The following is a 16,685-nucleotide window of genomic DNA, read 5'->3' as shown; positions in this document are numbered from 1 at the left end:
ACTGTAATCAGGTTAAGTAGTTACTTCATGGGTGGGTTGAATAATTTCATGTGTGTATTCACAGATGTTTAAGTGGAATTTATGTATTTTTTTTAAAAATTGTTTTTCATTACCATGTGCTCTGATAAACAATCTGTGCTTTCACCTTACATTGCCATCATCACCATCAGTATCCAGGTGTTATTGCCTGCTAATGCTCATGTTTGAGACACAAATGATAACGTGTGTTTGATAGGATCAAAGTCAAAGTGTCATAAAGTGAGAGAACATTTCCTGTTTCACAGCGTTTCAGGGAAACCTTGGTGGAGACAGCAGCTCTCAGGTAAGATTTAACGCTTACACACGTCTCATACGTTAAGTGTTATTAGCTGACACTTTAAAAGCTACAATTTAAAGATTTAAATATATTATGTGTGTTAGGGAGTTTGGTTTTCTGTGTAAAATTGCTGCTATTGAAGACTATTCTGTGTGATTTCCAGGGTGTACACTCACATCAGCCATGCTGCATTTAAGTAAGGTATGAATGAGTTAAATACTCACACGTTTGAATATTTGAATATTACAGACCAGAGACTCTAATATTCTCCTTTCTTTTGGCTCAGGGGGATTTTGTGTGGCTGGACTCTGGTGCTGGTGTTCCCATCGGAGCCGAGGTGAAAGTCACCGACACTGGGCAGCTTCGACTGGTCGATGACGAAGGAAAGGTTGGTTTATTCAGTCAGGCTTTTTACTCAGGTCCAGTTCAAATGGTCACATATTCTTTATTTTTTAAAAAGAAAAGAAAAATTGAAAAAACAAACATATACACAAAAAAAAAACAATTTTTGAAAAAGGAAAAAAAAAACATAAAAAACCAATTGTTATGATCTGTCTCTATTCAGGAGCACAAGATCACTAAGAAGCTCCAGGGCGGCCTGCGGCCCATGCACCCCACCTCTGTGCAGGGCGTGGATGACATGATAAGGTTGGGGGACATGAACGAGGCCGGGCTCCTCAGGAATCTGCTGGTGCGACACAAAGAGGGAAGCATCTACGTAAGTCTCTGCTCCCTGTGGAAACACCTGGTTTTATGGTGTTCATAATTACTGGTGTGTGTCCTCCTCCCATCCCGTGCTAGACTTTGACCTGCAATTAATGTCAGTGCAAGTTTGTTTCCATGGAGACCAAAGAGCCTCTGTTAACAGAGTGTCACGCCATCAAAGCTCACCAGTGTGTGTGCAGCCATGGTTTATTCATTCTGAAGCTTCTGGTGAATGTGACTGATTGGTTGGATTGTTTAAAGCAGGGATGGGGTACTCTATCACAGGAGGGGCCACAAAACTGGGATTGTATCTGATCCAAGGGCCACATTATCAACATTCATGACAGCATTAACACGAGGAAAAAAGGGTTTAATCTTATTTTATTTTATTTTGTCTTAGTCTGTAGTTTTGATGTTTTGTCAGTTTTTAGCCAATTTGTGTTTTTTTTGTTATTTTTTGTGTAATTTTGTGAACAGTGTGTGTGTCTTTGGAGCTGTTCTGTAATGTGTTGTTGTAGTCATTTTGTTTGGTTAAGTGGTGGTTAATTTTTCTGCCAATCTGTGTGTTTAGTTATTAGTAATTAGAATTCGGATGGGTGGTTTTGGGGCCGCAAAAAAATAGACTGAGGGCCACATGTGGCTCCTGTACCGGCAGTTGGCCCTGTCTGGTTTAAATCCATCAGATCATGTGCCTGCAGCACTAAACACGAGGTCATTGAGACGATCACACTCCTACCATAAAGCCTTCTTTATGCTGAGCAACTCAAACAAATCCATGGAGCTCACGCCGCTCTCTGTTTTTAAAGACGTACACAGGCTCCATTCTGGTGGCAGTCAACCCCTACCAGCTTCTGCCCATCTACACCAACGAACACGTGCACATGTACACGGATCGACGGCTCGGGGAGCTGCCGCCGCACGTCTTCGCTCTGGCAGACAGCTGCTTCTTCAACATGAAGCGAAGTCGTAAGAACCAGTGCTGCATCATCAGGTCTGTCACTAATCACAGTGTAACACTAACAGAAGTTTCTCAGGCCCATAGTCTCAGTGGAAGCAAAACTCTATACCAGTGGTTCTCAACCTTTGGGGTCACAAGACACTGTGAGGGTGTCCCCAGTTACCTTCAAGTAACTAAAAATTTGAGCCCATTTTTGCTATTTTTTTTTTAACCCTTTTTCTGCAACTACAACCAACTTGCCATATTTTAACCTATTTAATCACGTTTTCTTGGCATACTTTGCTCCTTTTAATCCATTTTTGCTACATTACTCCCATTTCTGCCACTTCTCACTTCTGATTAGTTTTGCTATTTTCTCCTTGCCCTGAAAACAATACCTCAGCCTCAAACCCAATACAGCAGAGAGAATTGAGACTAATACACATTGGGACAATAATTCTGCTGTAAAGGGTCGTGTAACTGAGACTCAAGTCCGCTTTCACAAAATTGGGAGGGATTTTGTCTCAGTCATAACACAATCAATTGGACTCAGCTGGAGAAACAGTACCTCAGCCTCACACACCTAGACATAGCTGGAGAAAACACCTGTAACCCAACACAGTCCAAATGGCTTGCTGAGACCTGTTCCAAACTGGGTTTGCTCCCGTTACAATCATTTCACTCTCAGCAATTTATAGTCCAAAACCTGCGGTTATCTGATCACCTGCCCGTGTTTGTTTTTCACGCTCTCAACCTCCGAGCTGGCACAAAAACCTTTGCGTGTTATATACGAACCAAAGACGGCAGCGGCCACTGACCCTGCCTCACACTGGAAATCTCACTCTGTAATCAGTACCTCAGACTCTAACTGAGAACCGTCTTTACCTCTTCTCCCATGTGCTGCAATCACTGCCTTGTTGGAGTCACTCATTGTGTGTGGATTTTAAGGCTAAATCCCAAATTACGTTTAGATTTATGGTCAAAAATACTTTGTGTTGCAGCAACAAGACAAATCTTATCAGAAATGTAGACCCCTCATTCTGACTGCTTCACGTCTCTTTTGGTTTAGAAAAAAAATCAAAATTTTTCCCCAATTTCCCCCCCACCAATCAAGATTTTAATCATTTATCAGGTAAGGCACTGATTTCTATCTGAAATGTTAAGAAGGAAACTTCTGCACTTACCTCATTATCTGATGTATTTAGATCTTGAGACGAGCCCCCAACTGTTGTGGAGGCTTTGGATGAAAGGTGATGGAGTTTTAGGGTTGCTGGTCAGATGCTGACACAGGGATTTGTATGTTGCTGATAGTGGTAGTCATAACAATGACAGAGCGTCCTAGAAGAGACCTTGGTGAATGCTATCACTAAGATGGTCTCTGGCCTGTTTAGGGCAGTCTGACCAGAACTGAACAGGAGATAATCTGTAATCACAAATCACTAACCCTAACCCTACTAGATCCCTCCACCTAACCTAAAAAACTGCCAACATAGCTCTAAAGATGTCATAATTAAGCAAACGACACTTAATGACAGCCTTCATGACACCTTGTTAATGCTAATGACAGATAATGACAGCATAATGTTAGCCTTATGTATAAAACTTCAAGTATTCAAGTGATACAGATTTTTCTTTACACAGTAAAAGCAATATCTGAGTTCATTAACTGATATATACATAACATATGTTATTTTCTATTTATTTATCGATCAGCGGAGAGTCTGGAGCAGGAAAAACTGAAAGTGCAAAGCTGATGTTGCAGTTCCTGGCTGCAGTGAGCAGCCAGCACTCCTGGATAGAGCAACAGATTCTGGAAGCAAACCCAATCTTAGAAGGTACAGTACAAACCCAGAACACCCATCAAACCCTCCTGAATGATTCAATGAATTGTCCACATTCTCCTCTCAGCATTTGGTAATGCCAAAACCATCCGCAACGACAACTCTAGTCGGTTTGGGAAGTACATCGACATTAACTTCACAAAAGGCGGAGCCATCGACGGGGCCAGTATTGAGCAGTACCTGTTGGAGAAATCCAGAGTTTGTCGTCAGGTAAGAAAAATGAGTCAAATCTTGACCTGTTAAAGTAGAAAACACGTGGCCTTTTTTTTCAGGCCCTCAATGAAAGAAACTACCACGTGTTTTACTACATGCTGATGGGAATGCCAGCAGAAAAAAAGAAGATCCTGTCATTGGGAAATGCGACTAATTACAAATACCTGACAATGGTAATGTCATCTGGCTTCATGTATCTACGGAGAGTCGGATATAAAACTATCAGGACATAGACTTTATCTGACTCTGTCATCAGGGTAACTGCACCACCTGTGAGGGCCGCGATGATGTGAAGGAGTACGCCCATTTCTGTGCCGCTCTGAAGATTCTCACATTTACAGAAAGTGATTCCTGGGAAATCTCCAAACTGCTCGCTGCCATACTTCACCTGGGTAACGTGGACTTCAAAGGTAACGCAACAGCACAAACCATTGAGCAGTCACGGGCAACTGGTGAACATAGCTACAAAATGACTTTAAAAACACACAAAATCACAACCAAAACACTAGTGCTGGGGCTTCATTGCAGTAATTGTGATGAATTCATTACAGAAAATAAAAAAATTAAATACGCAGTTAATAGATTTTTTTTGCATTGCAAACAATACAGAACCTTTCTCATTGCACGAGTGCACGTATTCACAGTGTCAGCAACTTCCTGTCTGAGTTCTTTCATTCCTGCCTTTTCTGTAACAACAGTTTTGTCTTTAATCTAAATTATGGATTTTAATTATTCATCATTTTAAACTTCAGCAACCTGGTCAGCAGGGCCGCTGGAAGTAATTTTGAAGAGGGGGTGCTGTGAAATTATTATTGTTTCTTTGGACAAAAAACCTATGAACCTTAAAATACATTTAAAAAATAAATAAATGTATTTAGATTCACTACTGTATTGTCATATACACTTGAGTGCACACAGCCACTGTGGGTAACGCACAGACATCATCATCAGTGGTGGGGACGGAGCGTCCATCAGCAGAAACCTCCTGGTGATAGATGGATGAGACAGCCTTGGATAGTTGGCTTTGGGAGCCAAAATAAGATAAGCAATGTTTTTATTTAGGCTCGGTCAATTTCAATAGCCTTACTATTGCTCACACTCAACTTCTCCAAGTTGGTTTCAATTCTGTGCAAACAATGCAAAAGCAGCTCCTGCTTGCTTTTGAGTTCATTCATCATATGAGTCTGAGTGCAGAGAGCCCTGCTCCATCCTTCAGAAATGACTGGCAGCCATCCTAAAACAGTTGCCAATGTAATACAGACTTTGCGATAGGTCAGAAAGCTGCCAGCTCCAATCAGCAGCATGCCTGCTATCATTATTACAATCATGCAGATGTCTTCCATGTTTTCCACAGAAAATATCAACAGACACACAACTCACCACTTGTTCCAAGGGTCCAGTGCATATCCAGCCGTAAATGTCCCGCTTGGACACGTGGGCTCACCACTGCCTGATTTTTTCGTCGATAAAATTTGATCGAATGCATTGAGAGACCAATTGATCAATTCCATAAATCCAGTTTTGGATGAGATGCAAAGAGAGGCTCCTATTAGATTCACAAGACCAGACAAAACAAAAGCTGCAGCAAGGACAGATACGGGTGAGATGAAAAGGGAGCAAAGAAGAATGAAACCGCCTTTGTTGAGTAGCAGAAGAGAATTACGTTAAAATCCAAAATACATGTAATAGCCTACGTGTCAAAATCATTTGTGAGGAATTTATAAATTGTGCAAAAATATTTTCAATTTGCTAATTTTTTTTTCTACTTATTATTATTATTATTATTATTGTAATTTTTTTAAATTTAATTCTCTTTTTTCTTCTTTTTCTCTCTTTTCTCTCAATTTGTATATGTACTGTATGTATGTATGTATATATCTTTAGATATATAAATATTGTCTCATCCCCTCACCCTCTAATAGCACAATACCATTATTATAACACACACACACACACACACACACACACACACACACACACACACACACACACACACACACACACACACACACACACACACACACAAAATAAAAATGATGTTAGTCATTATTTTTGCATTATTGTATATGTTTCACACTTTGTGGTTGGGGTGAATCTCGAGACGGTCTCATTTTTTGTGGCCCTCGTAATAAAAGTTGATCATCAGCCATAAAGTATTATTTTCGGACGACTTTATTTGTTTAAATTAATTGCCTTTTCCTGTGATTCAGGCACCCTGGTGAATAACTTGGAGGGCTGTGACATCACCAAATCATCCCATTTCACTATGGTTTGCCAGCTGTTAGAGGCACGTGTGTTTCTATTGTATTGTATTGTATTGTATTGTATTGTATTGTATTGTATTCATGAACATAGACGTTAACACTTCTTTTCTGTTCTCTGACCTCAGGTGAGCCCCAAAGCCCTGGAAACAAGCCTGACTCAGCGTTCCTTCATGACCAGCAGGGAGAGTGTGGTTAAACCTCTGACCTCGGCCCAAGCCGTGGACGGCAGGGATGCGTTCGTCAAGGTAAAACTTTAACGCTTCTATAAGTCAACATTAAGTCACCCTGAGAGTCAGCATTTATTCTTCTACAAGAAAATAAATAAAAACATTATGGATGCATCTGTGTGCTATGGAAGCCCATTCATGCACTTCATTTTGTTTTTTTTAAAAACTAGGAAAAGCAAAACAACAATAATGAAAAATCTTAAGTCACAATTATGAATTGCTATAAATAATGATGACATAATTATGAGATAGTATCTAAGAGGTCTAAATGGTCTTCCATGTGATTCTCCAAAGCTACAGTTAGAAGGAGCTGAGAAAAATCTTTACAGATGAATATCATCATTGAAGACTACTTTCAACATGGATTCACAAATGGTGACATTTTAGTTGTTTTTGAAGGAATCTCACAACATCTAAATCAGCCTCTGGACCCTGGAGAGAAAAATACAGAAGAACCAACTGTGGAAGAGACGAAATAAGGAGAATGAAGCTCAAGTTTCAGCTTTTATAGACCTTTATAGACATTTATACACCTTTATAGACCTTTATACACCTTTATAGGCCTTTATAGACCTTTATAGGCCTTTATACACCTTTATAGGCCTTTATACACCTTTATAGACCTTTATAGACCTTTATAGACCTTTATAGACCTTTATACACCTTTAGAGGCCTTTATACACCTTTATAGAATTTTATACACCTTTATAGGCCTTTATACACCTTTATAGACCTTTATACACCTTTATAGACCTTTATAGGCCTTTAGTCAACTTTATAGACCTTTATACACCTTTATTGGCCTTTATACACCTTTAGAGGCCTTTATACACCTTTATACACCTTTATAGACCTTTATACACCTTTATAGGCCTTTATACACCTTTATAGACCTTTGTAGGCCTTTATAGACCTTTATACAGCTTTATACACCTTTATAGACCTTTATACACCTTTATAGACCTTTATAGACCTTTATACACCTTTAGTCACCTTTATAGACCTTTATACACCTTTATAGACCTTTATAGACCTTTATAGGCCTTTAGTTACCTTTATAGACCTTTATACACCTTTAGAGGCCTTTATACACCTTTATAGACCTTTATAGACCTTTATAGACCTTTATAGACCTTTATACACCTTTATAGGCCTTTAGTCACCTTTATAGACCTTTATACACCTTTAGAGGCCTTTATACACCTTTATACACCTTTATAGACCTTTATAGACCTTTATACACCTTTATAGGCCTTTATACACCTTTATAGGCCTTTAGTCACCTTTATAGACCTTTATACACCTTTAGAGGCCTTTATACACCTTTATACACCTTTATAGACCTTTATAGACCTTTATAGACCTTTATAGGCCTTCAAAGACATTTATAGACCTTTATACACTTTTATAGACCTTTATATGCCTTTATGGACCTTTATACACCTTTATAGACATTTATAGGCCTGATTATAGCATGTATAAAAACACAATTCAATAATGCACAAGTACACATTACCTTCATCACGCTCATTTTTAAATTCCTGTGGGCTGCCAAAACATCTACACATTTTTAGTGAGAGTCAGTCTTTCTTATTTTTACCCTTTTTCTTCAACTACACCAAACTGGCCATATTGTAACCTTTTTTCATCACTTTTATTTGGCATATTTTTGCTCCTTTTAATGCATTTTTGCAAGATTACTTCCCATTTTTCCACTTTCAAGATATGTTCAGCACTTATAAATCCTTTCCACCACTTTTCCACCTAATATCACATATGTTGACTCATTATTGTCACTTTTAACCTTTTTTTCACCATATTTCATGCTTATTTTACTCAATTAAACCACATTCATGATTTCTCAAGCCCAATATTTGCCAGTTTAAACTAATTGTTACAATATTGACACTTTTAACCTTTTTTCTTTTAAACCCATTTTATTTCTGATTAAGGATTTCCATCTTTAAGATGACTATAAAAATAATAAACTTCCTTTATAACAGTGGATATTATTCAGATGAATAAATAAATGTGGTTATCACAGATTCATAGAACAATAGATCATCATTTTACTGACTTTATGGATGAACCCCAAAAATCTCTCCCCTTTATTCCCCCTTGTAGATGGTCCTGTCTCCACATGACTGTTCTTCAATGTTCATGTCTGTGTTCAACCACCTTCAGCTACAGTGAGGGAACCTTTATTCTGGGGGTTGAGATCCCCTGCTTTAATGTACCAGTGATCCATTCAGGATGTTCCCTTCCCTCTTTTTGTCGTATTTGAACAGGTTTATTGACTCTAAACAGGAAGGGTTTCTGGGCTCATCCTTAAAATTGAAAATATATATATTTTTTCTGTCCAGGCAATATATGGAAAACTTTTCATTTGGGTGGTGGACAAAATCAACATCGCCATTTACAAACCACCCGAAGAAGAGAAAAAAGTCCGGCATTCAATTGGTCTTCTTGACATCTTTGGCTTTGAGAACTTTGATCAAAACAGGTTGAACAAATGTCCCTGAACCACAAAATTCTTCTTTCTTCACATCTATACATTGGTTATATCATGACTTCTGTATGTTTATATTTGTTCTACAGCTTTGAGCAGCTTTGCATCAACTACGCAAACGAGCAGCTGCAGCAGTTCTTCGTCAGACACATTTTCAAGCTGGAACAGGAGGAGTACGCCCGCGAGAACATCGTTTGGAAGCACATCGATTACAAAGACAACCAGCAAACACTGGACGTACTGGCCAACAAACCCATGAACATGCTGGCGCTCATTGACGAGGAGAGCAACTTCCCCAAGGTCTCTGTTCAACAACAACTTAGAACCACTTTCTTTCAGCAGAACGGCTTTTTAATCGTGAAAATGACTTTCAGGGTACGGATGCCACACTTCTGCAAAAGTTGAATCAGCTTCATGGAAAAGGGAGAATTTATCTTCCCCCCAAAAATAACTACGAGACACAGTTTGGAATTCAACATTTCGCTGGAGAGGTTTTCTACGACTCAAAAGGTAATTCAACTGGCACCTGAAAAAATTTCATATCATCACAAATATATGATACCAAGAAATGTTGCTCTGATAAGTGTTTAGAAAGGTTAGTAGAGAAGGTGACTATAGGGCGAAGTAAACTGAAACTATGGTTTGATGCTAACAAATTATCCTTCAATTTGAAAAAAACAAAATTTATGATTTTTTTGAAACAGCAAAACCCATCTAACAACCAGTGTTTGGAATAACGGCGTTATGTAACGTTGTTTTTTTTTTTCAGTAACGGGGTAATCTAACTAATTACTTTTTACACCGTTACAACGCAATTAACGTTACCGAACGTTAAATGCAGTTCGTTACATGTATTGATTGAATAAATGATCCGAAAGCATCCCCGGCTTCTTACGCAGCTGTTGTGAGGAGGTGGGTTAAAAACAAGGTGAGCGATTATGATTGGCTAAGGTGGCGTCATGTGTCATGGTAGCCAATCAGAACCAGTGTTTTTACACATGTGCCAGCACACACACACACACACACACACACACACACACACACACTGCAGGATGGATGAATCAGCAGAGATGCTGAGCGTGGAGCAGTCTGATGAAAAGTTGTTATTTTTAAGGTGACGATACAAACACTACTTTATATTAATTGTGGTCAAAGACAAGAACGTACATGTGAAGTGTTCTTTATATCCAGGAGTGAAGACTTTGTCCACATCCGTTGCAAACAACTCAAAATTAATGAAGCATCTCACGACACACATCTAAAAAATCTGAATTATTTGACATATAGAAACTTTTTTTTTTTTTTAACAGTAACGCAAATAGTTACTTTCCTTGGTAATGAGTTACTTTTATTACAGAGTAATTCAGTTACTAACTCAGTTACTTTTTGGAACAAGTAGTTAGTAACTGTAACTAATTACTTTTTTAATGTAACGTTCCCAACACTGCTAACAACTCATGTAAACTTAAGGATAAATTGTTGGATCAAATTTGGCTCAAAAAGATTTTGTGTGCAAAAAAAATCTGTGGGCGTAAAAAAAATTTGTGTGAGTGAAAAAGGTATTTGTAAAAGACATTTTTTTTTTTTTTCTGCAAAAAAATCTGTGTTAAAAATATTTGTAGTCGTAAAACACATTTTATGTCTGCAAAATACCTTTTGTGTGCATGTGAGAACTTTTCTCTTACAAGTACAAAACAAAATAGACGAAGTGTGATCCTGGTTTAATTGCATTTGTGGACCAGCCAATCAGCACTCGGCTTACAAAACACCATCAGAGGGCTTTCCACTGGAAACGCCCCCTTCCTCCTTCATTGCACAATAAAAAATGGCGGAGCGGCTTAATGCAAGTGAACAGGTGAGCTAATAAAATCTCTTAACAAGGGACATGGAAGTGAAATTTAATTGTTAGTTAAAGCTGCAAAAGCAGCAATGACCGGGCCCTCACAAACACTCTGCACGCACACACGCAAACACTCGTGGTGCGCGCGCACACACACAAACACTCATGCGCACACACACAAACACTCTGCACGCACACACGCAAACACTCGTGGTGCACACGCACACACACAAACACTCGTGATGCGCACGCACACACACAAACACTCGTGATGCGCACGCACACACACAAACACTTGTGCGTGCACACACATGCATTACGGTCAGTGACATAAATCGCACAACGCAACGAATTGATGATGAAATTTGTTACCAATGCTTTTAATCGATTATCGATTTTATTGGTTTGTTGTTGCAGCCTTAATCGTCTGTTTTAAATGTAATGTGTGAAATCTACTCGTCTATTCAACAAACCATGTGACCACATCATGGAGGACTTTGTACGTAAGAAAACAGACAGTAGCCTAGCGCTAACTGTTGGCAGTAAACTATAATTGCACATTAATAAGCAGATAGAGTTTAGGTACGTTGCTATCTGACTATTATCCTTATCGACTACACTGATGTTTCTTTATCCACTAGTGACAAGTCTATTACACAAGGTTTTTCTACAGTTCAATTTAAACAACAATTATCTACAAGGTCAATACATTGTTTTTAAAAATATTGTATGTATTTAATATTAATCTGAAAACATCCTCTGTATAACTAGTTATTAGTTTAAATACAAGTGAGATGTTCACACTGTGAGAGACGAGCAGCTGAACATCAAAGTATCTCCTCAGGATGAATCAAAGGAAGTAAATCACACTGGAAACAAACCAATGAGCTCTGGAATCAATGTGTGACATTTTCAAGCATTTCTATAGTTTAAAGCGTGGACAATAAACAGGCCTACAGCAAGAAGCAATAATATTGATCAATAATCAATGTGATCAACAACTGCATTAAAATGGCAACTACAGAAAAAAACAAAAAAATAATAAACCAGTTATCAGAATTACTGTTCAGCTCCCAATAATAAAATGTTCAGGCAACGCATTTTAATTGAACGGTGAAATGTAGAATAAAGGAAGTGTGTGATGTGTTACTTAATACAAAGTAAAGCTTTGATTACGTCATCATACAAACGAAGCAGCCATGAAATTAATTGCAGGTAGTAAACAAACATCACACTAAAAACACCTGCAATTAAATACACCTTTTCACACGAGGGCGGACATACACAGCGTCTACCAGCACACGCACACAGAACTGGGCGCTATTGAGTCATTTTGCCATTCACATGTGCATTTCCCCCAAAATATCACATTTTTCACCAGTCCTAATATGCATTCAAATTTTCATGACCGCGTTTAGGCCCTCAAAAATCACTTTTTTGTAAGAAGAATGATAATAAAAAACAAGGTACATTATAATAGGTGTAAAAAATGTTTTTTACAGGTGTAAATATTTTTCACACACACAAAAGGTATTTTGCCGACACAAAATGTGTTTTACAAATACAAATAGTATTTTAAAAATAGAGTTTTTTTACGCACATTTTTTTCTCATAAAATCTTTATTTTAACTCTAATTTGATCACATAATAAATGGGGTGGGCATTGAATGAGTATATGAACATAACTTTCTAGGTGTGTTAATAGACAACACATTTCACTGGAAACCTCAAGTAAACCAAGTACGATCTAAAATCTTAAGATGTATTGGGTTGTTGAACAAAGTAAGACACTTTTTAACGTACAGGTCTACTGCACTCATTTAACTTATTGTGTTGAAGTATGGGACCATGCTTGTAAAACAGACACTTTGCACAATACAGAAATGTGCCATAAGAATGTTCATTTTTAGGAACATTATTTATAATATCAAAGGCACTAAACTTTATGCACCTGGTGGATCAAAAAACAGCAATAATTCTGTTCCAAATTAGTAATAACTTCCCTCCAACTTACAAAATATGTTCAAAGAAACAGAGGGGGGTTGTCAGGGGTGGACTGGGACAAAAATGCATTTTGTGTCCAGACCAGCCCATGACATTATCAGACACCATGTAGAAGCTGTCAGTGATGCTCAACATGTGGCTCTTTATGTCTTCATTTTAATTATTATTCCCGCAGAAAATCTTAAAAGAGGGAAATGTTTTAACCCCTTATTACCTTTTTCCATTTTGCAACTTCTTTTTGTCGCATTTCTGCCCCTTTTCAAAAAGTTATGACAGTTTTTTTTTTTTTACCCTTTAGTTACATTCTTTCAGTAAATATAATTTTTTTCCTATTGTAATGTTCTTTTTGACACTTTTGCCTAATTTTTATCCTTTCTTTTAATTCTTTTTGGCCACTTTTCATCCAAATTTGCAAGCTTTTGCCCAATAAGGACCTTTTTCCCCCCTTCATTTTGCCTCTTTTGTTTCCTCGTTATTTGCCCATTTTTTTGGCTACTATTGACTGCTTTTGGCCCATTTTTGCTCACTTTTCACTCATTTCTTGCCATGTTTTTGCCACTTTTGGTCCATTTTTTGTCACCTGTTACCATGTCTGCTTCCCTCTACTTGCTCATAAAAAAGAACAACGTAGCAAACCGGACCACTTTGGGTCAACGGCCCACTAGAATGATGCCCGTTATGCCAGATGGTCTGTCCATCCCTGGGCGTTATCTCCTCAGAGGTGATCTAAACTGGAAGCAGCACAATCATCATATCTGTCTGTGGGGTGAAGCTATGGAATGCGTTACCAGATGAATTGAAATATAGTATAAATGTGTTAATATTTATTATATTAGTGTATTTTCTATAAGTTATTATTCTTTATTTATTAAGGCTTCTGCCCCTTGTCTCTTGATCTGACCAGAGTGTAAACTGTTTTTAATGCTTCGACTCTGTCCAATAAATCAAACCAAAGCTGAATCAAGACACTTTTTAAAAGAAGGTAATTTAAATTAAAGTGATTTAAAACAGAAAATAAACTATTTTACCAACAAAGACCAAAAACCCACAAAAAGGTCCATCAGACGACTTAGAAGAGTTTAATGGGAAATCTTTTTTACAGGAAAGTTATTGAGAAAAGGGCTTCTTGTGTGCTTGTTATAGTGGACGCGTCTCATAGTAAGAGCTCTCAGTCCTGTTAATGTGGGGCAAGAGGTCAAAGGTCACCAGTTTTTCTCAGGCCTGGCAACAATCAGCTTTAGGTATCTCCAAACCCAAGCGCAGCACGCATGAATCAAGCCTTTGTCTTGACCTCTATGATTACTTTCTATCTCTCTCTGTCTTTCTCACAGTATTCAGTCACTTTAGGACCAAGACAAAGCATTTCTTAGTCTATTTTTATTCCTCATTTCACCCTCAGGTCATCCCCACAAATCCAGCTTCATTCAATTTCAGTTTAAACTTGTATTTTCATATTTGTGTCATTGCACTGTCTCTCTAAGTTTGAGAACTGGATAAGAAAGAAAAGCAGAAAACTGTCTGGTTTGGTCCCAAACACCATATTTATAAGCATAAGAAGTTACAATTCTTGTCATTGTTTATTTCTTTTAGGTTTTCTTGAAAAAAACCGTGATGCCCTCAGCTCGGACCTCATTCAACTGGTGGAAACCTCCAGCAACAAACTCCTCAAGAGGACCTTTCAAAAGGATCTTTCTAGTTCTAACGCTATCAAAATCAGCATCAACCCAAAGATGACCATCACAACGCCTAAAAACAGCCTCCGGGTCAGCTCAGTGTTTCACCATAGCATTAAAGCTGCGATCAGCTGCACAGGAAACTAAAAGTGTTTTCATCTGTTTGTCTGACAGGTAGTGGCCGACAAGAAACGCGTTCCAACTCTGGTTGGACAGTTCCGCCTGTCTCTGGACTCCCTCATGAAAACTCTGACTGTGTGCCAGCCTTATTTCATACGCTGCATCAAACCCAATGATTTCAAGAAGCCCATGGTGAGAAGATACATTCTGTTCATTCAGATACAAATTAAAGCACTTACTGTATGTGTATGTCAGTGGTTCTCAACTGGTCTCGCCTCAGGACTGATCATCAGGCATTTTAACAAGTCACGATCTGCATCTTTTCTTAAACAATAGTTTAAGTCGGGCCAAATACGGACAACTTTAATCTCAAGTGGGCAACAGATTTTAGGTGTGAATAAAAAAACAGTTTTAACATCATTGTGCCCTTGTTTTCAATATCAGTTCAATTCACTTAAAAAAATATTGATTTTGTTACCAATTTTTGTGTAATTTAGAGGAATTTTGTGCAATTGTTTGTGAGAAATTGCAAGATTTGTGGAAATATTGACTTTCCACAATTTGCAAATAAAAATGACTGCATACATGTGATATAAACAAAGGAAAAAGGCCCTAAAAATATTGTCGAGTTTAATTAAATTGGTGAATTTGAGATATCTACAACTGGATTTTTTTTTTGGTAATTTACACGATAATGCTCTAAAGGGCTGGATTTGGCCCCCAAGCTTGACATGTGAGATTTATACATTAATAACACTACTTTTAATGGTAATTTAGAAATAGACTCCTCCAGTAATTTGGACAGACTGCTTTGCCTCAGCAGCTGAATGTAAAAGAACAATAGTTTGTGTCTGAACAACTACTTTCATTCACACCTCTTAGAATGAAGATTTAAGACTTAGATCAATTCTGTATACGTATTTTTAGACTCTTGCTAAAGTTCTGTGTGTTACAGTTTAGCCTTATCCATTGCTAATTATACTGAGACCCAGTGACTCTACATTAGTATTAAATATCACTCAGCATTGCAGTACTTTTAAAGAGAGAATCAGAGTTTGACACAGTCTGGTAATCCTTTAACATATTTACTTTGTAGTGGCCTCCACATTTTGCATCACATATTAGCACACATTATATTAGCTAAACAGGATTAAGTGGGATTGTTTTTGTTTTATCTTGACCCTTTTTTCTTAAAAAGAAAAGCAAATGTGGATTCTGTCAAACTCAAAGCCTGGGGGCCAAATCCGGCTCTTTAGAGCATCCAATGTGAGCCGCAGGAGAAAGTGAAAATTAAAGTAAAATAATGAATTATTGTGTGAATTACCAAAAAAAAAATCCAGTTGTAGATATCTGAAACTCACCAACTCCACAGTATTTTAGGGACTTGCAGTTTTCCTTTGTTCATATCACATGAATGCAGTCATTTTTATTTGCAAATTGTGTAAAGAACTCTAAATTTTCCCACAAATCTTGAAGTTTCTCACAAACAATTCCACAAAACTCCTCTAGAATACACAAAATCAATATTTTTTTTAACTGTATTGAACTGATTTTGAAAACAAGCGCACAATTATGTTAACGTCGTCTCCTTTTTTCCTCACCTAAAGTCTAGGGCTCACTTGAGGTCAAACTGGTCCATATTTGGCCCCTGAACTAAAATAAATAAATTAAATAAAAGCATCTGTTCAATAACAGAATAGAAGACACTTTGCTGCACACAGATACATACCTTTAAAAATAAAGAAGAGGTTCTTTCTACTTTTTACTCAGACTCACGTATACTTTTGAGTCATGAACCACAAGTTGAGAACCACTGACTCGTCACAATCAAAGGCGTTTCCCTTACACACATGTTCTCCCAGCTCTTTGACAGGGAGCTCTGCATGACACAGCTCCGTTACTCTGGTATGATGGAGACCATCAGGATTCGGAAAGCTGGCTATCCCGTGCGCTACAGTTTTGACGAGTTTCTCCAGCGTTACCGTGTCCTCCTCAAAACCTACCGTTGTGATCCCAAAACCGTGAGTCAGAATTGG

General features: G+C 37.9%; 1 protein-coding gene across 1 annotated transcript in view; it reads left to right on the top strand.

Annotated features, from left to right (window-relative positions):
• The first annotated feature begins 265 nt into the window (after window positions 1-265).
• The window catches only part of myo7ba (myosin VIIBa), a 53,211-nt gene continuing 36,791 nt past the window's right edge, over window positions 266-16,685 (top strand). Inside the window, exons 1-17 of the mRNA XM_028445124.1 lie at window positions 266-322; window positions 480-517; window positions 603-704; window positions 882-1,034; window positions 1,828-2,012; window positions 3,672-3,793; window positions 3,867-4,009; window positions 4,072-4,185; window positions 4,269-4,422; window positions 6,223-6,299; window positions 6,402-6,521; window positions 8,867-9,006; window positions 9,102-9,312; window positions 9,387-9,522; window positions 14,447-14,619; window positions 14,704-14,841; window positions 16,512-16,670. Coding sequence (XP_028300925.1) covers window positions 500-517; window positions 603-704; window positions 882-1,034; window positions 1,828-2,012; window positions 3,672-3,793; window positions 3,867-4,009; window positions 4,072-4,185; window positions 4,269-4,422; window positions 6,223-6,299; window positions 6,402-6,521; window positions 8,867-9,006; window positions 9,102-9,312; window positions 9,387-9,522; window positions 14,447-14,619; window positions 14,704-14,841; window positions 16,512-16,670 — 2,145 coding nt within the window. The 5' untranslated portion in view covers window positions 266-322; window positions 480-499. The remainder of the gene's footprint in view (window positions 323-479; window positions 518-602; window positions 705-881; window positions 1,035-1,827; window positions 2,013-3,671; window positions 3,794-3,866; window positions 4,010-4,071; window positions 4,186-4,268; window positions 4,423-6,222; window positions 6,300-6,401; window positions 6,522-8,866; window positions 9,007-9,101; window positions 9,313-9,386; window positions 9,523-14,446; window positions 14,620-14,703; window positions 14,842-16,511; window positions 16,671-16,685) is intronic.

The sequence above is a fragment of the Gouania willdenowi genome, chromosome 4, assembly GCF_900634775.1.
Source record: "Gouania willdenowi chromosome 4, fGouWil2.1, whole genome shotgun sequence".
Lineage (NCBI taxonomy): Eukaryota > Metazoa > Chordata > Actinopteri > Blenniiformes > Gobiesocidae > Gouania > Gouania willdenowi.
The sequence above is the reverse complement of the archived record's forward strand: the minus strand, read 5'-3'. Positions and strand labels throughout refer to the sequence as shown.